Source organism: Leptinotarsa decemlineata, unplaced genomic scaffold, assembly GCF_025532065.1.
Source record: "Leptinotarsa decemlineata unplaced genomic scaffold, Ldec_3_MD MMD2_tig00000010_RagTag_RagTag, whole genome shotgun sequence".
Taxonomy (NCBI): Eukaryota; Metazoa; Arthropoda; class Insecta; order Coleoptera; family Chrysomelidae; genus Leptinotarsa; species Leptinotarsa decemlineata.
The window spans coordinates 10,529,569-10,553,557 of record NW_027412538.1 but is presented as its reverse complement, the minus strand read 5'-3'; the positions used below and the strand labels follow the sequence as shown (position 1 = coordinate 10,553,557).

At 35.4% G+C, this 23,989-nt stretch overlaps 2 protein-coding genes across 5 annotated transcripts in view; one reads left to right on the top strand and one right to left on the bottom strand.

Annotated features, from left to right (window-relative positions):
• The window catches only part of Clic (chloride intracellular channel protein 5), a 42,185-nt gene extending 34,510 nt beyond the window's left edge, over positions 1-7,675 (bottom strand). The window contains exon 1 of the mRNA XM_023165939.2: positions 7,489-7,675. Within this exon, the coding sequence (XP_023021707.1) occupies positions 7,489-7,560 (72 nt within the window). The 5' untranslated portion in view covers positions 7,561-7,675. The remainder of the gene's footprint in view (positions 1-7,488) is intronic.
• Positions 7,676-12,139: 4,464 nt separating this feature from the next.
• Positions 12,140-23,118, top strand: LOC111510078 (heat shock cognate 71 kDa protein). 4 transcript variants are annotated; one of them, XM_074171441.1, is made up of 3 exons: positions 12,140-12,292; positions 15,019-15,226; positions 20,198-23,118. In XM_074171441.1, exons 1-3 carry the CDS (start codon positions 12,251-12,253, stop codon positions 21,802-21,804), a joined length of 1,857 nt encoding a protein of 618 aa, XP_074027542.1. In that variant the 5' UTR covers positions 12,140-12,250; the 3' UTR covers positions 21,805-23,118. The 4 variants fall into 4 exon arrangements, with proteins under 4 accessions (XP_074027542.1, XP_074027544.1, XP_023021706.2 ...); XM_074171443.1 differs by lacking the exon at positions 12,140-12,292 and adding an exon at positions 12,982-13,096; XM_023165938.2 differs by lacking the exon at positions 12,140-12,292 and adding an exon at positions 13,103-13,314.
• The last annotated feature ends 871 nt before the right edge of the window (positions 23,119-23,989 follow it).

The following is a 23,989-nucleotide window of genomic DNA, read 5'->3' as shown; positions in this document are numbered from 1 at the left end:
TAATTCAATAGCTTTAATAGGCCAACTGACATTACAAAACTATTTATTTTATACCGTAAAGGTAAACATATTAAACACAATATTGGACACGACACTATTAGTAAAGTACCATATGTCGTGGCTAATTATCTCAAATTAGAAAATCCTGAGTGTTATACTGGTCATTCTCTAAGACGTAGTTCGGCAATACTTCTCGCAGAAAACGGAGGAGACTTACTAAGCCTGAAACGGCACGGTGGGTGGAAGTCGGCTGCAGTGGCTAAAGGATATATTGAGGAATCGATAGCTGATAAGAAGAGAATAACCGAATTAGTGCAAAAATGTAATTTACCCAATGAAGCTTCAAATATAACTTCTTCTGCAAATCAAGATGCTGTCTTAGAAAACGTCCATGTTGAAGATAATTTAGTGAAAAAAGGTATTGAATGCGTTCAAAATACGAGGATTGTTTGTAACACAGAAGTGAATCTACCTGGTCCAAATGTTAGTTCCATTAATACAGGAAATGCTGGAATACACATGATTTGTCACAATTGTACAATTAATTATAATTTCAAATAATTTTCAAGCGTATTTCCAATGTTCAATTTCTTCTTCTAGTTGATAATTACGTTAACAAAAGTTTCTGTAAATATCTTAAAATTAAAAGTATATAATTGTTCTCATTATTTACCTAGGTGTTTTTTTATCATCATTATTTACCAAGGGTGAGAAATATCAATTCTCGTTAGGGGAATGAAGTAAATAATAGCAATTTCACAGGTTTGTAGTGGAGAAAAAATACCTGATGATATCAGCAGGTTTATTCTGCGATTTCATTCACCAAAAATATACGGAGTGTTCCTAATTTTGATGAAAATAATGTAAGAGCTTGTTCAGGAGGTAATTTCATGAAAAAAAGTTTCTGTAAACATGGGTCCGGAAATGCATTTTTCTAAGATACAAGGTGTTGAACTCTTCCGCAAAATTTCCTTTCTGTGTTACTGTAGTAAATATCATTTGGCAATGTTAATCTCAGTGATAAGAGGTTCATTCGGCCTTAATCAGATACAAATAATTGACTTCAGTGGTGCCAAGAGACACCGTAATGGTATATTTTACTATCCCAAATAGCTCAAAAATGGGAATTATATGGTTAAGTATTACATTTTTTCAACTATACAAATTGAAAACTAAACCAACCAGTGCGATGTTATGAAATTTCGATAAATGTCATTAACCTACACACAAGTAATCAGAATTAGTTACGAAATTTGGGTCACATTAAATTTGAAGTGTTTTTCATGAAGTAATCGAATAATTCTGGGAAAATGAAATAGTGCGTTCAAAAATGTTGTTCATTTGTTGTTCACTAATCTTATGTGTTATTTTTTTTGAATCTTGAACCTTTCTTCCATTCGGAATAAAACATATTACACAAACGCAAGTCATATACTCTGCACACTTTTCTGCAATCATCAAATAGAAACCAGTACCATCTTGGCTGATACCTAGACGGATATTTTTGTTCGGCAGTGATGATCAATACTTTCAACTTGGGCAGCTTGGTGGTAGAATTAACATCATCAGTATTGAATAAATATTACTGGAGTTTTTTTCCAACACCAAACCATTATTTTAACACCTCGACACGTGTTTCGATCACCAAGTGATCATCTTCAATAGGAATATCTTGAAGATGATCACTTGGTTATCGAAACACGTGTTAAGCCCTTAAAATAATGGTTTGGTGTTGGGAAAAAACTGCAGTAATATTCACCAAAGGTTCCAAATAGTGTCTCACAAGATCATCAGTATTAACCAAACCGAAAAAAGGGTGTCGCAGGTCGGAAAATTACACTCACAACACCCTGTATAATACAAATACCTGAAACGTTCTCACCATCGAAAGTAGTTCAAGCAATTTGGTTGCACCACGTATCTACTACGAATAACGGTTCATGACTTTAATCGAGCATGGAATCTAAACAAAAATAAATGATGGGTGAAAGTTAGCGAATCTGGCATCAGTTGTTTTTATACGGTAATACTGGGATTCATAAAGTTATTTGAAATCGAGTATGACGAAGTCTTGATCACGCAATCGTTGCCAAAAAACCAAATGAAAATCAAATTTTTCACACCCCAATGTTCGTTATAATTGAAGTCAAAAATAAAAAAAAAATTGACAGCCACTCACTTATCAGTGCTTTGCCAAAAGGCCAAAGAATGATAAATGTAAGTAAGACTCATTTGAAAATAAGGTGTTATTGAAAAACATTGGCCTATTTTTAGTAAATTTTAAATATATTTTTTCAGACGGCCTATACAGGGTGTAACATAAGTACGTTAAAATATTCAAGTGACGTATTCCTGAGACAATTTTAAGAAAAAAAGTCTATATGAACTTGTGTCCGAAATTACTTCGTTTCGGAGATATGGGGTGTTGAAATTGAATTTTTTTGTTCGCTTTTTGAAAATAACTCTTGCAAAAAATAAGTTATTTGCACGAAATTCGGTACCCGGGGTTTTTTTGACATGGGAAACCATAATTTCGTATTAATTTTCATGTAACATCTAGAGGGCGCTGCGCACACTGTCATTATTTATTTCAAATTGCCCTAACTTTTTTGACAGTAAACTTTTAGTACTTTTCATGAAAAAACCTAATTCCCACACCTTTTTCAAGTAAAAAAGGCACACCTCCTCAACAACGCTGGAGGTGATCGTTTTCGAGATATTTACAATTTTCTATATCGATGCTTTCTATATCGATTACTTAGCTCCTAAGTAAGTGAAGGGCGCTAAGTGAAGTTGCAGAACATTACGAAAACTAAGTATGTGGTGGATATCGTCAAAATAAACAACTTTTTCCTATAAAATGTTCAACGAAATATGATTCGTTTTCGAAATACAGATTGTTGAAATTTTTCAAAACATGGTAGGTTTTTGTCATAAGTTTTTTGCAATTTCAGTTATTTTCATCAAAATGTATACGCAGTATACCCGTACAGACTTCCTCTAAATTGAGTATTATTGAACTGCTTATTTAATCCAAATAGAAAAAAAATGTCAGGTTTAATTATTCAATTAGAAAGTGCTACATTTCGGAGTTTATAAAAAAACAATTCGAAGAAGTACTATGTTATTTATTAGGAAAATAAACATATAAAAATCAAACGAAACTACTATTACAACGACTGTTCAAACTGACGACCCCCGAACAGTGATACAAGCTTCTGCTGTCCTCATCAAAGAATTTCGCACCCGTTGAAAAATGTCCGCAGTGTTTCTTATCGTTTCGCAGCAAGCTATGATGCGATCTCTCAACATTTCCTTGTTTTCAATGGAGCTAGCATAAACTAGTGATTTTAGGTGTCCCCAAAAGAAAAAATCGCCGGAATTGAGGTCCGGTGACCTCGGGGGCCAATGCTCAGTGCCTCCTCTTCCTATCCATCTTTGAGGATATGCTACGTCTAAAACATTTCTTGCTATTACAATAAAATGAGCAGGAGCTCCATCGTGTATAAACCAAGAGTGATTTCGGAGACCAATGGGAATATCTTCCATAAGTTGAGGAAGCTCGTGTTCCAAAAAATGTAGGTTAGCATCTCCATTCAAACGTAAGGGGAGAAAATAGGGCCCAATTAAATAATCCCCAATTATGCCTACCCCTACATTAAAAGAGAATCTGTCTTGGAAATGGGTTTGCGTTGTCGCATGTGGGTTATCTTCCGCCCAGATGTGGTTGTTATGGAAGTTCATGATACCATTTCTTGAAAAATTTGCCTCATCTATGAAGAGGATTTTCGATAAAATTTGCGCATGTTGTTCGACTTTTCTTTGAAGCCATTGAGCAAATTCGATACGTGGTTGGAAATCACGAAGCGTAAGTGCCTGGACACGCTGAATATGATAAGGATATAATTGCTGTTCCTTTAAAATTCTGTAAACTATCATGTGACTCACATTTAAAGTTTGACTAATTTTTCTTGTACTTGCCTCTGGATGTTCACTAATTTCTTCGAGAACCGCCTCCTCCAATTCTACAGTTCTTGTAGTCCGTGACCGTCCTACTGCAGAATTTGTTTCAAAGCTTTCAGATTCGAAAAGTTGCCGGAAAAGATTCGCAAATGTCGCTGCACAAGGAGTCACGCGTTGGGGATACCTTTCCTGATAGATGCGTCTGGCCTCGCTTGAATTTCCGTCAGCCAAGCCGTATGCAAAAACCATATCAGCCATTTTAGCATTCGTAAAGTCGGGCATGGTACCAAAAAATCACTTTATAAACTCCGAACTGTGAATTTGTCAATTAATAGTTAAAAATGTGACAGCGAACTTTCTATTTTTATAAACAAACCTTCATAGCATACTCGATTTGATTAACTTAATTTGCAAGCGGAAAGTGACAAAAATTATTGAAATCAAATTGGACTATAAAGTAATATGCATCGATATAGAAAATTGTAAATATCTCGAAAACTATCACTTCCAGCGTTGTTGAGGAGGTGTACCTTTTTTACTTGGAAAAGGTGTGGGAATAAGATTTTTTCATGAAAAGTACCAAAAGTTTACTGTCAAAAAAGTTAGGGCAATTTGAAATAAATAATGACAGTGTGCGCAGCGCCCTCTAGATGCTACATGAAAATTAATACGAAATTATGATTTCCCACGTTAAAAAAACCCCGGGTACCGAATTTCGTGCAAATAATTTATTTTTTGCAAGAGTTATTATCAAAAACCGAATAAAAAATTCAATTTCAACACCCCGTATCTCCGAAACAAAGCTTTTTCGGACACAAGTTCATATAGACTTTTTTTCTTAAAATTGTCTCAGGAATGCGTCACTTGAATATTTTAACGTACTTATGTTTCACCCTGTATACAATCGATTGCTTCAAAAACACTTCACCAACTTTCTTCGAAAGCTTATGATAATTCCTCTTCCATATTCTCAGTATCACTGTCGTCATTTACATCAATAATGAATTCATTTACACCATTAATATGGTGTGAATATAGTCTTTTTCAACTAAAATTACTCTTTTAATCCTTTACAGCCAGACTTCTTCAGTAATATTAGATACTTCTTCATTATTAAGCTCTATACTTCCCTCCATGGCCGAGATAAAAAATTTGGGATTGAGGTTTCATCTAGAATTTCGCTCCACTAAAAATGTCAGCTATCATAGCCATCACAGCAAAGTCCTATCTATTGTGAAGAAGCAGCCGGCAAAGAAGAGGTCCTATACTGCTCTACACCAACGCCCAACCGCACGTTTCACAAATCACCGTTCGGAAATCAAACGAATTGAGAATCGAAGTTCTGCCTTGCCCACCATACTCTCCAGACCTCTTGCCGACCGACCACCATCTTTTCAAGCACTTCGATAACTTTCTCACCCGCAGAACCTTCGCCACTTAGGACCAGGCAAAAACGGCCTTCGTCGATTTGTGTTACATTGGCAAAAGTACATTGATGAATTGAATAAGTATACACTGAGATATTACACCTTAAAGTAAACTCATAAAACAGATAAAACTTTTGAAACAAATAAACTAATATATATTGAGAAATGAGATCACAACTGCATCATTTTTCATTGAACATTATTCACAACTGTCTATCATCTAACATTTACCTAATATAACTATTTCAAATTCTAATACAAAGGTTGAGCTTAATTTCATCACAAGTGAAATATTTGAATGTTGGTGAGTACTTACCTTGAAAATAAAAAGAAAACCACAGATTAAAAACAAATAGGTTGTAGTTCATAGTTCAAGAATGACAGGTATTAACCTTTATATTAATATGTTTATTGTACCACCCCTTCAGTCATGAAAAAATAAATACAAGCACTAATGTCATTTTAAAAATAAGGTTGATAATGTGAGCCCCAATATGAGTATAAGGATATTCATTCATCCTTTGCCGGAGTGTTTGCCATATCTCTTTGTATGTCAGGGACATCAACTTTGTCTCTGCATTTTAAATTATTGGCTAAGAGTTAGAAATGACTCAACAGCTCATTATTGTTCATCTTGGGAGAATTCGTGTTACCACAGCATTGTTTATTTTAACAGTGTTGCCAGCATCAACAACGTTTCCAGAACTCTAGTGAAATAGTAAATAGTTGATTCTGCAAAAATGTATTCATCAATGGATGAAGAAAAATTAATAAATAAGAAATGAATAAACAAAAAAGTTGAGTTGGAGAATTCATTTTAAAAAATATTGAAATAAAAACCTTTCAAGATTTGTAAACTAAGATCAACAGCTTGGCAACCCTAAAGTGTATTAATTATATGGAATTCCCTTTTAAGTTTGATTATTTTTTGACTGATGAAAGGATGAAATATGAAACAACTTTCCCTATTGCATGTAGATAAATAATGGGACCTTTTTCAAATTTTCCAACTAGTTTAAATTGAAAGGGGTATACTTTTAGGAGGGATTAATTTTTTGCCAAGAAGATTCCTACATTTTTTTGAATGAAGATGGAGAAACAGAAAGCCAACACCTTTCTATCTCAAGAACCTAATTAGTATTGTAGTAACAGATAAGATGCATTGATTTTTACATTTTTAGCAGAATAAACTTATTACTTAGTATCACAATATTAAGAAGTCACTCAGGGACATATTTCATTGTGGGAATGAAAGATGTACATAAAATAAAGGTTTCTACATTTGGAAACAGTTCGAAAGATAGTCCCAAACCCTCAAACTCCTTTTGTAATTTGTTTCCGATGACTTCATCATCCTTCTGGTAAAACTCCTCATGATTATTATAGAATTGAGAATAAGTTCAATATCATCATTATTAATTTTCAAGCTAAATAACACAAAAATTATCTACCTGAGACTTAAAAGCCATGGCAATCATATTGATTGAATATCATACTTAGTAGTATATGAACATCTATGATAAAGAGAGATTAAAAATGTCTATTTCGATTTGTGAGAAAAGTTATATTTCTAAGAAACATACACCTAAACATTTTTTGACATGAAAGACATTCATATAGTCCTCTGAGAGGCGTTATGGACATTCAATAGTGAATGTATGAAACCAAGACACTAGTTATATATAATATGTATCTCAAGGAAATTATCACATTTATGCTCATAATACAGCAAAACTTCATTGAAATTTTGGTGTAGTAAAATTTTCAGTTGTATGTTAACATTTCTCAAATCCTGATTGTTTAAGAGGCGAATTGAAAAACCTAACCTTAAACCGAGTGTAGAAATTGAATTAATTTTTTTCTAATATTTACTCTCCAGTTACATATGTGATCCAAGGTCATAAGTAACACAAAAATGTACTTATGTAAAGACCTGTTTCCACTTTTGAATTAATTCACTAGAATTTCATAACGTAAATGTTATCTAATCTAAAAACATTTGGAGAAACAATATACTTTCTTTTGTAATAAATGAACGTTAATGTAGGCGGGTTGCAATTGTCACACCCAGTAAAAAGACAAAACTACTCTTGCTCACCCTTATGATTAATTCGATTTCGGGTACATCTCCGTTTTCGGCGTGTCCATTTTCTGAAACTTCATCAGCCATCGTAAAAATTTATCACCGGGAAAGGCACTGGGATTGTTATTTCGTCAAACACAATATTTCCACACTCGACTTTACCACACTACTCACCAAACCTAACTGATCTCTTTCTCTTTTTACTTTTTTGTATTTTTTGGTATCTGTCATCTGTGACATAGAACATTTCCATTAGTTCTGTGGTTGGAATTTTTTATAGGTTCAGTTTCAGTTCTAACTATGTTCCGTTATAGTACTTACCCACATCAGTGATAATCTACATCCAAAAAGTATTCACATCGAAAGGACACACCGGTTTTCACGTCACATGTTCACGAAGGTGTGACGCATTGTCTGTCGTCTCCAGTGGTGCTATTTATGTTTACGGACTTTTATGACTTATATTAATTGATTTATTTTTGTTTTTTACAAGAAATGTATGTATGCTAGTTTTGCTTGAATCTGTAATTTTAAAGCAACTAAATGAGCACGTTCAGTTAAAATGAAAATGCATTGCTGAGTGACGTCATTCCATATTGAATATGACGAAATATGTATATCGAGTGAAAAAGATTGCTTGAAAGAACTTGTGATATGGATATGAAATGAAAAGGTTTGTTGAGAAGGATACGAAAAATGATAGCAAGCTTGTTCCATAATAGTGGGGGATTCATAGGGGAGAAATCAAAATGACGAAAAACACGAAGGCCGTCAGATTAATTTCAAAGAGATAATTCGACCAAGGTTGAATATAGTTCCATGGTGATAGAACGAATATTGAAGAGATCGGCCTTGCAACAAAGACGCAATGAAACACATTGAAATAAATCAATAGGTAATATCAAATGAGAGATAATCCTTCCCCGCGACTCAAACCCCACCACCCTTTTTTTACTACGTGAAAATGATTTTCAATCAAGAAAATACCACTGGACATGAAAGATATATCTGAAAATTATAGATTTTCTGACATCTTCTAATATATAAAAATGGATGTTTGTCGGTTGGTTGGCAAGTGATAAACTTCTACATCGCTCAACCGATCGTGATGAAACTTGACATGTATAAGTAATTTTTCATAGAGAAGGTTTTTAGGCTATCCATTTTTCTGTAACTCGCCACTAGATTGCGCTGTAGAACAATTTTTTGAAAGCACTGTTCTATAACGCTGCGCACGCCAAAGTTCGTTAAAACATTGAAACAGCAGCGATACAGCAACATAGTACTAGTTAAATATAAAGAACTGGCATATAATTTTTGTCAAATGATCCCAATGATCTATCTCACTTACCTAACACCCTCGCATTTTCTCATTGGCGAGCCATTTACTTCTCTACCTCAATGAGTTGCATCCAAACGACTGTCTCATGAAAAACAGTATTAAGCAACAGTGACAGCACTTCTAGCAGCGATGGTCCAGTACAGAGAGTACACAATAATTGGTGTACTCTTTGGTCCAGCGAGTATCTTACAGTGGTCTGGTCATTGAAGAGAGAACATGGACACCAACAAACTAACAAAAGATGGAGAGATTCAAGTTCTGACATTTACGTCACTCATACACTACCGTCAGATACTCGTCACGATGTTTTACGTGTTGCATATTTCCACGTAATGGAATTACTTAATTCACCATCGCTTTGTTGAAGCTACTTTCAGTTTTTCCGTCCCTATCATGTTTCCGTGTTCGTTCCTTCGTTATTGTTCATCTTGTATTCATTATATATTTTTCGATTATGGTCATGCCTGATCTAGATATGGTCCATTTAGGTTACCAAAGAATTTCGACTTCAAACTAGAAATATCAAGATTAAGTGGGAATTTCGAAATCAAAGTCTTAATTTCGAGATTGAAGTCGAAATTTTGGGGTCAGTGTCGTAATTTCTAGTTTAAGGTCGAAATTTCGGGTATAAACTCAAAACGTCTTCCTCCGTCTTTCACTGTGCTTCCGTATTACTTCACTTTGAACTCAAATTTACTATTTTTGCATTTAGATTTTGAAATCCTATCAAGAATAACCCGTTGGGCCAGATCTTGTTCAACATATATAGTAGTTAGTCCAGCAAGTCACAATTCACCCTTGTATTATTTTGACCGAATATAAGTTTTCATTACTCTCAACTTTGAGAAACTTCTTTTCCCACTGATAATAGAGACAGGACGCGTTAGAAAAATTCTAAATACAATGGATAAATTGGATGGCTCTTCAATGAAATTGTTTTCACAAATGATGTTGAAAACGTTGCTGTTGAGGTTTGAATTTGTTTGGGATTCTTCTTGTAACTCGAAGTCCTTTAAATATTTGTTTGACGAAGTCGTTTGCAATATCTTGCAATCATCAAGCAAAGATTTGGAATAAATTTCTTTCTTGAAACTTTGCAGCCTCAGTCAAGACTCTAAACAAAGACGCAACTTCGTTCAACTGCTTGAACCACTCATTACCCGAGTTTATGGCCTTGTCTAGAAGTTTGCAAAAAGTTGAAGTTGCTTCATCATTTTACCCATAATTTTTTTTTCTCCGCAATCAATTTGCTTGCTCTTCGCTTTCAAATGAAGGAGATATCTGTAATCTGTAAAAATCTAGCAGTATTTTAAACCATTTGACTCATTTTTGTATACTTTTGTGTTTTAATTGTTTTTGCGTCTTTGTCAAGTCGAATTATTCAGACTGATGTTGTCTACATTATGTTGACTGCTACAAACTATTATTGACTACATACCTATGTGATTTTGCCGACCTAAATATACACGGTTGTCGGCCCTGCCTAAATAACTCGCAATCCAACTACTAAATTGTATGCTTTGTGTGGAGTTCTTTCTTGTCAACATTTTTTAATCTTCTTGCATCTGAGATGACGAGGGATTCCCCTCCCAACGAAGTCCAGTGCCTTTCATACACAACAGTACTCGGAAATCATGTGAATTTTACGGAAGCGCAGAAGGGCCACATATTTTTATTATTTGTTTCTTGGAAATTACGACTTTCAATCTCGAAATTTCGACTTTTATCTCGAAATTTCGACTTTAATCTCGAAATTTCGACTTTAAACTCGAAATTTCGACTTTAAACTCGAAATTTCGACTTTAATCTCGAAATTTCGACTTTAAACTCGAAATTTCGACATTAATCTCGAAATTTCGACTTTAAACTCGAAATTTCGACTTTAATCTCGAAATTTCGACTTTAATCTCGAAATTTCGACTTTAATCTCGAAATTTCGACTTTAAACTCGAAATTTCGACTTTAAACTCGAAATTTCGACTTTAATCTCGAAATTTCGACTTTAATCTCGAAATTTCGACTTTAAACTCGAAATTTCGACTTTAAACTCGAAATTTCGACTTTAATCTCGAAATTTCGACTTTAAACTCGAAATTTCGACTTTAATCTCGTAATTTCGACTTTAAACTCGAAATTTCGACTTTGATCTCGAAATTTCGACTTTAATCTCGAAATTTCGACTTTAATCTCGAAATTTCGACTTTAAACTCGTAATTCCGAAATTACGACTTCAAACTCGAAATGTCGACTTTTTTTTCTGTATTGCGATGGTGAACCACCCAATAAATTTCACTAGTTCGGACTTCCATTGTCTACTATATAAAATGATTTGAAATCCCTGAAACAAGTAAAAAAGAATAGTTGAAAATAACAATTATATTAAGCAACAATAAACCTGAAATGAAATGATAGTGAAATAACCTACAAGTAAAAATATAATAATTGAATAAATAAAAATTAAAGGAATTAAAAAAGGAAATAATAAAAAATAAAAATTGTAGAGATTCCAAGTCATGTTAGTTCACGACGTTTCGATTGTTGGTATCTACAATCGTCTTCGGGTGATGACTGGACTGATTCCTCCGAGAGATGACTATTTTATAGGTCGTTGAAATGACCAACTCCCGCCAAAACGGTCATCTCTCACGGAATCAGTGAAGCGGAAAATGGAAAGTAGAGAAAGTGAAAGTATTTCAACGACCTATAAAATAGTCATCTCTCGGAGGAATCAGTCCAGTCATCACCCAAAGACGATTGTAGATACCAACAATCGAAACGTCGTGAACTAACGTGACTTGGAATCTCTACACTTTTTTATTTTTTATTATTTCCTTTTTTCATTCCTTTAATTTTTATTTATTCAATTATTATATTTTTACTTGTAGGTTATTTCACTATCATTTCATTTCAGGTTTATTGTTGCTTAATATAATTGTTATTTTCAACTATTCTTTTTTACTTGTTTCAGGGATTTCAAATCATTTTATATAGTAGACAATGGAAGTCCGAACTAGTGAAATTTATTGGGTGGTTCACCATCGCAATACAGAAAAAAAAGTCGACATTTCGAGTTTGAAGTCGTAATTTCGGAATTACGAGTTTAAAGTCAAAATTTCGAGATTAAAGTCGAAATTTCGAGTTTAAAGTCGAAATTTCGAGATTAAAGTCGAAATTTCGAGTTTAAAGTCGAAATTTCGAGTTTAAAGTCGAAATTTCGAGATTAAAGTCGAAATTTCGAGTTTAAAGTCGAAATTTCGAGATAAAAGTCGAAATTTCGAGATTGAAAGTCGTAATTTCCAAGAAACAAATAATAAAAATATGTGGCCCTTCTGCGCTTCCGTAGAATTTTATTTGTGATAAGCACTTTGTGCGGAACTGTCTCAGATGAAGTATTATCAATTTTTTATCATCCGGCATAGAACGTGTCTGAAGTAAATGTTGTGTGTTACGAATATTGGTAAATCTCCACAAAATAAGGTTAGTTTCATTTTATATTTTTAATCAGACTTTCAGAATATTTTCTGACAGAAGAATGCAATTGTTATTATTTTGCTTTCGGTGGATCCTTTGAAAGTTAATAGAACCTACTCCTACCTACTACCTACACCTACCTACTTCTACGTTATGTCTAAGAAGGCCAGCATGGAAAATTCGTAAACAGAGTCGGTTGAATTAGAAAATAGTTGCCCACTTTAAACCTCATTTAAATGAAGTTTTGAAATTTACGAGATTCAAACTTCTTCTGAGGTTGTTCGAATAGAACCGTGACTCACTAATTTTCTTTTAATTTTTTTTGTGGTGTGAAATGAGAAGGTATTAAAAACAAGAAACATTTTCCCATTGCCATTTCCAAAGCTGACTGATTTTCAATCTGACGTTTTCTCTTCGAGAAATTATTAATAATTATTATTTTTATACTGGACCGAAAATAAATCAGCCAGTATAAAATAGCCTTTTTTGTAACCAATTTCTCTATGTCTGACTCTGATTACCTTGGACCATTGTACCAGTCTGTTGAAAAATAAGATGAATTATACTTTTTCTCAAAAAATTATTTTTGTTAATCAATTTCCATTTTTCCCCAACAAACTAATCTTCCTCAGGTGTAATACACTCGAGACCGTGTACCGTGTTTTTTCCAGTCCTGGAAGCAGTTCTGATATGTATTTTTTGCACGTCCTTGAGCTCTTTCAGTGATTCGGTTTTTATCTTTACAATATTCACAAAACGCCGTCCTTTCATGAGTATTTTAGATCTTGGGAACAGAGAAAAGTAGTAGGGGTGAGTACGATGGCAGAAGCATGATTATGATGTGGTTTTTGGCCAAAAATTATAAACAAGTGACGAGTGAACAGGTGCATTATCGTGATGGAAAAGCAATGAATTATTTTCTACAATACCGAACGTTTTGCTCCTCGCAAATGGCGCATAACTTCAAGATAATACTTCTTATTGACCATACGACCATGTGGCAAGAACTTTTGATGCACTACGCCACGGTAATTGAAGAAAGCAGTGAGTTTTGATTTCGATAAATAGATGATACATAGATGAATCGATAAGGTTTTTGTATGTTTTCGTTTTTCACAAAACTTTTCAATTAGATCACTCATTTTCAGGTGAGCACTGTTGATGACGAAATTCGAAAGTGCTTTGCAATAATTTTCTAATTATACACTTTCATACAAAAACATTTCCGATTCATTTGATTTCGATGTCATCATACACCCATGATTCCCCGTGGGTTTGGCTACTTATCGGACGCGTCCCCAGGTGGCGGTCCCAAGCTAAGGTATAAGTAATCGTGCCGACAGCTGAATGGCCACAGGGTGATATGCGATCCCCTTGGGGAATTGGGCGAAACCTCATTGTAATCAACCTACCTCTGGTAATGCGGGGCTCTACCAGAGGTGACCAACTCTTCCCCTGCTACTCGTGGGAACACAACAAACAGAAACAACAAAAACAAAAGCCAATCCCGAGGCCGAACAGAAGTGCTCACCTCAATCTAAGGCGGTGGTTGGGGATGAACAGAAATGTCCACTCCAATCTACCGCTTGGAATGAGGCTGGACATAGCAGATCACTTCGTGATGTAACACAAAGGCCAAGGAGTGAGCGAAGGCAGGAGTGGCAGGAACTATAAGTGCACCCTCCTCCTCCCTCACTCCACCTCCAACAGGAAGGTCACTTCCTGCGACGGCCTTGCCTTGAATAAAGGCAAGGAACCGGCTGCCCCTGCAGGAAAGCTCTCTCACTTGTGCACCTCCACGGAGAGAACCCCAAGAAGGTTGAAGAAGCCGCGCAACAACAGTAATGCCGCTGCACCTTCCAAAACACTTCAAGGTTGTCAAAGAGAGTGTGTGTTCGGCGAGTCTTGGTCTACAGCTGCCAATATAAAGGAGGGGTCTCCTAGTGACCTGTCTACCTTCCTAGAAAGGACAGGATGGACGATGACCTAGGAGGACAACTCCTCGGGAGGATGTACAATGGGTCACATGTGGTCTAAGTGCCGTAGGCTAACATTCAATCTCACTACTTACAGATACAGATACGCCCATGATTCGTCACCAATTACAACCCTTTCAAGCAAATCTGGATCGCCGTTGATATCATTCAACAATTCCTGAGCGATGCTTGTGCGACGGTTTTTTTGATCTAAATTCAGCAATTTTCGAACGACTTCTCTGCCCAATATTTTCAAAAAAATTGCATGGCATGAGCTAACCGATATGCTGACATACTCAGCAACTTATCTGATAGTGATTCGATGATTTTCCATAATCTTTTCTACTTTCTCAACATTTTCATCGATTGTTGATGTGCTGGAGTGTCCGGGCGAGCGTCGTAATTCACAACTTCTCGGACAAAGTATTATGACCTTTTTTTCCTGATTTCGGTCCATGCTCTATGTTTTTGATCGTCACCAGGATTATTTTCACAATGTTTCGGCGAAGTTTCATTTGCCATCTTCTGGTGATACCTGGAAACGTCTGGACATCACCTAGACATCACCAGAAGCACTGGGAGCACTGTTTATTGGAATCATTGAACTATTTTATGAACAATGTCATTTAATTTTAACAAAATCTGATGCTCATGTATGTATGGGATTTTTTTCCAAAATAACGCATTGAAAAACTTACCAACCCAATATTTCCTTCGTTGTCCTAAATTGATTCTCTCCCTTCATATTTTTTATAGATGAGCGATATTCCAATTGGGATCGATTTGGGTACCACATTTTCCTGCATCGCCGCTTACAGAAAGGGAAGAGCTGAAATAATACCTGATCAAAATGGTGATCGACTTATTCCTTCCATTGTTTTCTTCGATCCCCAAACAGGAGCAGTGCACGTGGGAAAAACTGCTGATAAATTGTCACCTAAATGCCCAAGAAACTGTTTAAAAGGTACGTTTCAACTCACGTCTACAAAATCAATTGATTAGAAAACTAACGATAATGAAGTGATTTTCTCGAGAGCAGATGAAGGTCTAACGGTTATTGCGTTAGATTAAAACGACAAGGCAGGTAAAACTCTGTACTCTGTACCAGAAAAAGGTTAAGGGAACCTTCAAACAGTAGAGCTGGAAATGAATAGCAGGGCAATGATCATTATTATTATTACATATGAATAAAGGCTGAGGACAAAGTCCAATGCATGCAAAAAGAAAAGAAAAATAATTATATATATATATATATATATATATATATATATATATATATATATATATATATATATATATATTTCAATATTGAATTTCACAAAAAGGATTTGAAGCTTTATATCTTCTATTAATTATCTGCGAGCGCTTTTGACAATTGGTAGTACTGTCATCTTCTAGGCACTCCTCAAACTGAACTTGTCATCCTGTCGTCTGCCTCTCTATACGGTCAGAGCTTCTTAACTCAGGTATTTCAGGTACTTTAGGTAAATTTGCCTGTATTTGTACTGCATCAGGTATTCTTCTTTGTGTTAGATCTTCTCTAGGAATGTGTATGGTTTTGTTTAATATATTGAGCGTGAGGTCTTGTTTTGTTTTGATTTGTACTTGTTTCTCGATAAGTGATTTATGACTGTTTTCCCAAATGTCCATGCGGTTTCCCTTATTGACTTGTTTTATTTATATGAGTTTTATGTTCTCTGGTGGGGGGAAATTATGTTTGTTTTGTATGGCGTGTGTTGCGAGGTTTGATTTATATACTATTGGATTTATGTATGCCTTTTTGTGCTCCTTTGTATCTTTGGATCAGTTTTTTCTTGATATAGAATTTGTTGCAGTCCGAGCATTGTATACTGTATATCCCATTTTGATCTTTATCTTCTTCATATTTGTTTATTTTTTGTGTTATCTTCGTGTTCGGCTTGTATTGAATGGAGTTTGGTACTTTCGGTATATGAAATGACTAATTGTAGACCTAACTTGGTCATAAAAAATGTCAAATTCTATCTGGTGAAGTTTATAAGTGAAATCCGAGTGTAATACCTTCAAATAATGTTGTCTATTTTGTTTTTGAAACTGTTCACTGAATCGGAATTCATAACATCGTTGGGTAAGTTATTCCATGTTTCTAAAATACGATTCCCCAAAAAATATTATTTCTGCCTCGTTGCGAATTTTTCCTTTTTTAATTTGAGTGTGTGACCACGTAACCGCGAATCATTGTTGAAAACAAAAAGTTCTTTTTGATTAGCATAGTTATACTTAGCTATACGGAAAGATATGATGAGGTCCCCACGGAGTCGACGTTGGTCTAAAGCTAGCAATTGTGCCATCCTCAGTCTTTCGGGATAGGTTGGACGCACTTCACCAAAAGTCATACGTGTGGCTCGACGCTGTACATTTTCCAACAAGTCCCTATCGTGCACCAGAACGGGACACCACGCTGGACCTGCATACTCCATGATTGGACGAACGCAGGTTTTGTAGAGTTTCATGGAACTTGAATATGATAGATGGAGGAACGTTTTGCGGATGAGGTAAATCAGTGTGTTTGCGCGTTTGCATGTGGATATTATATGTTCGGACCAAGTTAAGTCAGTATTGATAGTCACTCCCAAGTCTACATAAGAGGACACTGTACGTAACGATTGACCATTCATTGTGTACATTTGGAGTGGATTGCTCTTTCCTTGATGACGTACGACGCATTTGTCGACGTTAAGAGGTAGAAGCCAATCCTCGCACTATTGACTGAATCCACAACCACCCAAACTGTTTTCTCTTAATAAATTATATAAAACCAATATTTCAATTAGAAATGTGATGTCGTTTGTACCGGTTCCATCCGTAAAAATCTCTGAAATGTTCATAAAGTGACTTGTTTGGAGTGGGACAACAACTAATAATTATATTCAAAATATAGGAGTGATACAAAAATGGCTGATGAAGATATTGTAGAGTGTTTTCTGTATCTGTAGAGTAGGGAGGGTAAGTGTGAGCCTACAGCACTTAGACCACATGTGACCCATTGTACATCCTCCCGAGGAGTTGTCCTCCTAGGTCATCGTCCATCCTGTCCTTTCCAGGAAGGTGGACAAGTCACTAGGAAACATCTCCTTCATATTGGCAGGTGTAGGCCAAGACTCGCCGAACACTCTCTTTGGCAACCTTGAGGTATCTCACGGCGGCCTCCGCGAAGGTTTTGGGAAGTGCAGCGACTTTACTGTAGTTAAGCGGCTTCTTCAACCTCCTGGGGTTCCCCTAGTGGAGGTGTACAAGTGAAGGCGCATTCCTGCATGGGCAGTCGGTTCCTTGCCTTTATTCAAGGCGGATGAGATCTTGGCGCACGCCGCAGGAAGTGACCTAGCTGTTGGAGGTGGAGTGGGGGAGGAGGAGTTGCTGCCACTTCTACCTCCTTCGCTTTCTTTCTCCTTTTGGCCTCGGCGCCGCCATTGCGCTTACGCTTTGGCCTTCGTGTTACATCACGAGGTGATCTGCTATGTCCAGCCTCATTCCATAGGTAGATTGGGGTGGACGTTTCTGTTCATCCCCAGCCACCGCCTTAGATTGAGGTGAGCACTTCGGTCCAGCCTTCGGAATTGGGTTCCCACGAGTAGCAAGGGAAGAGTTGGTTACCTCTGGCAAGGCCGCGCATTACCAGGTAGGCTGATTACAATGGGGTTTCGCCCAGTTCCAAGGGGATCGTTCGTAACCTCATATCACCCTGCGGCCATTCAGCTGTCGGCACGATTCCTTACACCTTAGCTTGGGTAGGCTGGTCCACCGTGGCATGTTTTGCAAAACTTTTTGGGGAATTTTAGTTAGATTTCTGCCACAAAGACACAGAAAACTTTAAAGTACATTTGACTTGAACTACCTTAAATATATTGCTTATATTTGTGAACATCAAGAGAGATTTATAAATAATGAACGAAAAAAAAATAATAATATTTTTGCGCTCAAAACTCTTCCTATAATCCCATGCTCATTTCACTTTTATTGTTAGATTTTATTGTTATATGTATATCCTCTAATAAAATACAAAATTTTAGATTTACTCACTAATTGTCTATCTCAAAATTATTTCCGATTCAATGAAAAGTTTCATTCGTGCAGCGAAGGACTAATAATGAAAAACCCGTTGAGTCCTTTGCTGACTGATGGAAAATCTGGAGAATGAAAGCCACCATTAACAGTTAACTATGATTAAAAGTTTCTTGTACTGGTGAAGATAAGTAGTTGATATCTCAGTCTGTTTTACTGGTACCTACGGCTAGGCAATTAGGCAAATTTGTCGAATATGTCAATTTCATTCACCCGTCAATAAAATTCACTACTGAAATGAACGTGAATAATTCAATAAATTATCTTGACAATTTCGAAAATCATTATTCAACATGGTTTTCACAAACCATCTTATACAAACATTGCCATACATAACTCCTTCACACATACCTACCAGCATAAAGTAGCTGCATTCAATAGTATGTTTCACAGACTGATAAATATTCCACGGTCGGAAAGTAATTTTCAGAGAGGGCTGAGTTTCATCAAACAAATCACTGTCAACAACGGTAGCGAGGTAGATATTATCGACTCTATTCCCTCAAAGAAACAACGAAAACAATTCATGGACCAGGTCTCTCCAACTTCAAGGAACTATAGTGTGCGTTACAACAATATAGCTCCTTATCTGGAAAAGAAAGATTTGCTTTGTGGCTTACAAAACAAATGATGATTTAAGCAAATTTATTGGGAACAATGAAGACAAAACTTCAGTGTCAGATAGATCGGGAGTATATCAACTTTGGCCAACTTTATGTTGGCCAATCGAGGTCAAAGAATTGAAGTGAATAAAAGTAGTTTCTAGAATGGAAAGACCAATTCCACATTAGCAAATCATCTATTGGCAGAAGGCAGTGGCGTAGCGTGGGAATCGGCTGCCAGGGGCGGAAGACAATTTTGTCGCCCTCTCAATTAGGTATTTCAATTTATTGTATACCATACATTATATATATTAATTCTAGAGAACTTTTCTGCAAGCACAGTCATTATTTTGCATTATACCGGTTGGATTTTAAATAAAAAGTTCATTTGTTTTAGAATCACGTTTGATAATACAAAAATCCTTACTTCAATCATTGATATAACAGTTACATAGGTACTTTCTTTAATAGCAAAGTATTTTATTGCACCATCAATGTTTGTAGCATCACACACCTCTTGTTCAATAGACAAGATAGACAAATTTGTTAGTCTTAGAGAACTCATGGTCGACCTCAAATAATTTTCAATTAATTTCAATTTCGAACAACTTCTCTCACAGCTGGCATTGCTTATGGCAACTGTAAAAAATATTCGCAGCATGATAGAAATATTAAACAAGGTGTCTTCCAGTTCATAGTTTACAATAAACTTCAATAATTCAAGTGAGTCTGCATTAATTTATTTATTTTCGTTGCCTGTAGCAGTAACGAAAGTTCGCAGTCGAAGTTGTTCCAGCTTGAAATCCAATTTCAACAGATGCGTCGTCTAGATTAGTGCTGTCTGAATTGTCAAAGCATCACGTACTTTCTTAAACGGACGTATTAAACAATATTCAAAGAAAGGGGATTCCCCGAATTCGTCACAGAACACGTAATGAAAAATTCCGTGCTCTTTTCAATTGGTCCCAATTCATAGTTGCGTCAAAATATGAAATGTTTCAAATAATTACAAAATATATTTTATTATTTACTGTGAAATTTTGCCGGCCCCTAAAAAGTGTCGTCCGGGGCGGGCCACCCCCTCCGCCCCCACTACGCTACGCCACTGGCAGAAGGACATGAGTCCAATCATGAATGTGACGTGTTACATTTACTAAATGACCAAATAAAATCAGATAATAAGTCAAACTCTATAATTCATATTAAATCATTGAATTTCTTATATTTTCCAGATTCAAAACGAATTATCGGAAGAAAATTTGATGATGAATTCATTTCAAGATATCACCGGCAAAAGAACATTCAGTTTTCTTTGGTACGAGGGGTTGATGATAAAGCCGTTTATCAGTTGGATGTAAAGTATGAGACAGTTACAAAAACACCAGAAGAGGTTAGTGCAGAGATATTGAAATATCTGAAACGAATGGCCAGTGACTACTTAGGAAGAGGTGTTACAGAAGTTGTTGTATCTATACCGGCATATTTTAGTAATGGGCAAAGAAAAGCTACCAAGAAGGCGGTTGAATTGGCTGGACTCAAATTATTGAAATTCATCACGGAACCTTCTGCCGGAGCACTTCATTACGTGCAAGATAAAAACGTGGCAACAAAATTATTAGTTTTTGATTGGGGAGGAGGAACCCTTGATGTGTCTTTAGTAGAGGTGAAAAATAAAATTTTTGAAGTCAAGTCTGTATATGGAGATACCTTGTGCGGTGGGAGAAATATCGATGAGAGACTGTTCGATCATTTTTATAGACCAGTAGACAAAGATAGATTCGCTCGGCGACTGCAACAAGCATGCGAAGACTTGAAAAAACAATTATCAAGTTTGGATGAATTTTCAACAGTGATCGAGTGCTACGATGGTTTCAATGACTTCGAATTATCGCTTACAAAATCAAAATTCGAAAAATTAACTGAAGATATTTTTCAGAACGCTATAGATATTGTGGAATATGGACTTGATGATGCAGGTTGGAAAAAATCTGAAGTGAAAGAAATAGTTTTGGTGGGAGGTTCAACAAGAATTCCAAAAATTAGAAATATGTTGGATAATCTATTCAGAAAAAAAATACTTAAAACTGATTTGAACCCGGACGAAGCTGTTGCGATTGGAGCTTGTCTCCAAGCAGCAATGCTCAAAAATGAATTCGCGAGTGCGGAAAAATATAAATTAACAGAAGTGACTCCATTGTCATTAGGAGTTGGCGTTCATAAGGATTTAATGAGCACTATTATTAGGAGAAATACATCATTACCAGCCAAATTTGCCAAATGTTTTATAACAAGTGAGAATAATCAAGAAACTTGCAGTTTTACAATATATGAAGGGGAAAGAAAAAACACGAAATACAATAATGTTCTTGGAGATTTGATTTTAGAAGGATTGCCACTGAAACGTTCAGGTGATGTTAAAATGGAAGTTACTTTCTTCTTAGATGAAGATGGAATATTGACTGTAACAGCATCTGAAAACTCTACTGGCAAATTCAACAAAATAGTAGTGACCTTGGGAGAATTTCGAATAAGTGAACGTAAAATGAAAGTTTCTGTGGCAGAAGCTGCGAAACACAAATCAGTAGATGACGTTTTCGAACAATTTCAATTAACTAGAAATAAACTGCAAGAAAAGTGTCAACATATACTATATGACCTAGACAGAATTTCCAATGAATCAGATCGGAATCTTGTTGAAGAAAAGTGTGAGATGTTTTTGGACTATTCGGAAAATTTGGATTTCATCGAGAGTGAAGAACTTGAGAGTCACTTCAGTACCTTTTACACAGCAGTGTCTCATATACTGAACGTCAATCAACTGCAACAATTAAATTATTGAAAATGCAAGTTAAAAGTATTCACTTAGAATGCAAATGAAAGCATATTATTATTTTGAAATAATTTGATATGAAATTTAATGAATCTTCATCAAATTTTTAACCATGGAAGACATGTTTATGTCAACTCATTACTATCATATATCTATCTATTTGTCAAGCTAATAATGTTTTTGAGAAATGTTTCTAACTACATTATTTTCTTTATTAAGTACTTTATGGAACCATTTTGAGTTACCCAACAAAAACCTTATATGCTTTAAAATGTTATATTTATTTCAATTTGAATGATGTGTCAATAAACTGAGCAAAGTATCTATAATATTTTCAATTATTATAATTTCGACTAACTGAGGATCACAATTGTCAGTCCATCACAATATAAAAAATCAAAATATCTGCCTCATATTACAATTTGCTCATAACACAGATATTTTTCTAATCTATGAATCGATGCTGGTTTTCTAGGCGAATATTGAATAACAATCAATTTCAATTTTCTATTTATTCAACTCAATTCTGAATTACAACTATACATAGGTATAAATAATTCTTATCAAATACTTCATTCTGAATGAGTTAATAACAAAATGACCTAGGCATACAAATGCCTGTATTGTGCTTATTCACTCATTCATGAACAAAATTCAAAGTGTATAATAAATATTAATTTGACATTTAGTGATTAGTAAACACTAGTAGAAAATAGATAAATACATAAAAAGAGGGGATAAACACAGAAAGGGGAGATGTCGGGAAAAAAACAATGATTTTTCGAAGCAGTGTTAGCAGCTATATTGATTTCTTCTTCAAAAAATAATTATTACTGGATTTTCGATAATATATTGTTTTGCGGCAGTTTTGAATCTATTCATAGTATTGATTTTCTCCAGGTTCATTGGAAGCATGTTGAATAGTTTTGGACCGAAGGGAAAGACGAATCTCTAGTATTAGGATATTTGAGTTTTCTGAGAATCTTGTGGGACTGGGTATATTAGTTCTACATCTGTTAATGTTTGAGAACATCCATATTGAACACTGGTAGCTGTACATACATCTTACATTCAATAAATCTGTTTCCTTTTAAAGTTCTTCCGTTGAGAAGCGCCAATTTTTTTTCAATATTATTTTCAGTAGCCAGTTTTGTACCGATTGTAAGTGATACAGCGTATTGTTGAAAGTACCACCCAATACTATGATACAATATCGAATTATTGATTCCTCTACAGCAAGTTTTTTCTCGAGAGCATGTCCCATCTCAAATGGTGGTCAATAAAACTACACCCAAATATTTCATGAATGCTGTTTTCTTAATAGCGGGACAATTACAGAATAACCGGTTTGCGCAACTAGGTTTGTGTAGATACAATACGAAATGGTTTGGCTGTGTACTCGAATTGAGTGAGAAAGTCATGAATTTGGTTTTTTGACATTCATGTTTCACCTTTTAATATTGAGGCTGTGTTATCAGCTTACAAACTATGTGCCCCTGAAAATCTCTGATCTGTGTAATATTATTTATTTAAGCAGGGAACAGAATTGGTCCCAAAACTGTTTCCTGAGGCACACCAACAGATATATTCAACTACTTACTGATTTCATTACCGATTTTTCTTGTTTGTGTCCGCTGTGAGCAATCACTTTGCATCAAATGTAAAGCGTTTCTCCGTATTCCATATCCAAAGTTTTCTCAGTAGTATATCATGTGACAGTGTCGAATGCTTCCGCAAGGTCAATAAAAACCGCTAGGCATTTCGACTGTTTCGCTATGGCATTTTCAGTACTTTTGTTATTTATAAATCCAAATTGCTGTTTCATTATCACGTCATGTTTATTGAAGAATTCGAGTAATCTTTTTTTACTTTTTTTTTCAAATTCATACTCAGATTTGAGTTAATGTACCAGATAAGATGTTGTTTCACTGACGAATAGTAACCCTCAGAAGTCAAAACGTGCATGAGCTATGTATTAACGAGGTCTTATCTTCAGCACATTACTGTACTTTACCAGTCACTCTTCGAGTCACAGTGCAGGTATCGAACCTACTTTCAAAATAAGGGTGATGACATGTGTGGTATTCACTAACCAAATCGGTTACTAACTGATAATAATCTCAGGTTATACGTTGAATAAACAGTTTTTGTTTTGTAAAAACTCTCATAAAAATCACTTACTTTTAGTAGAAGA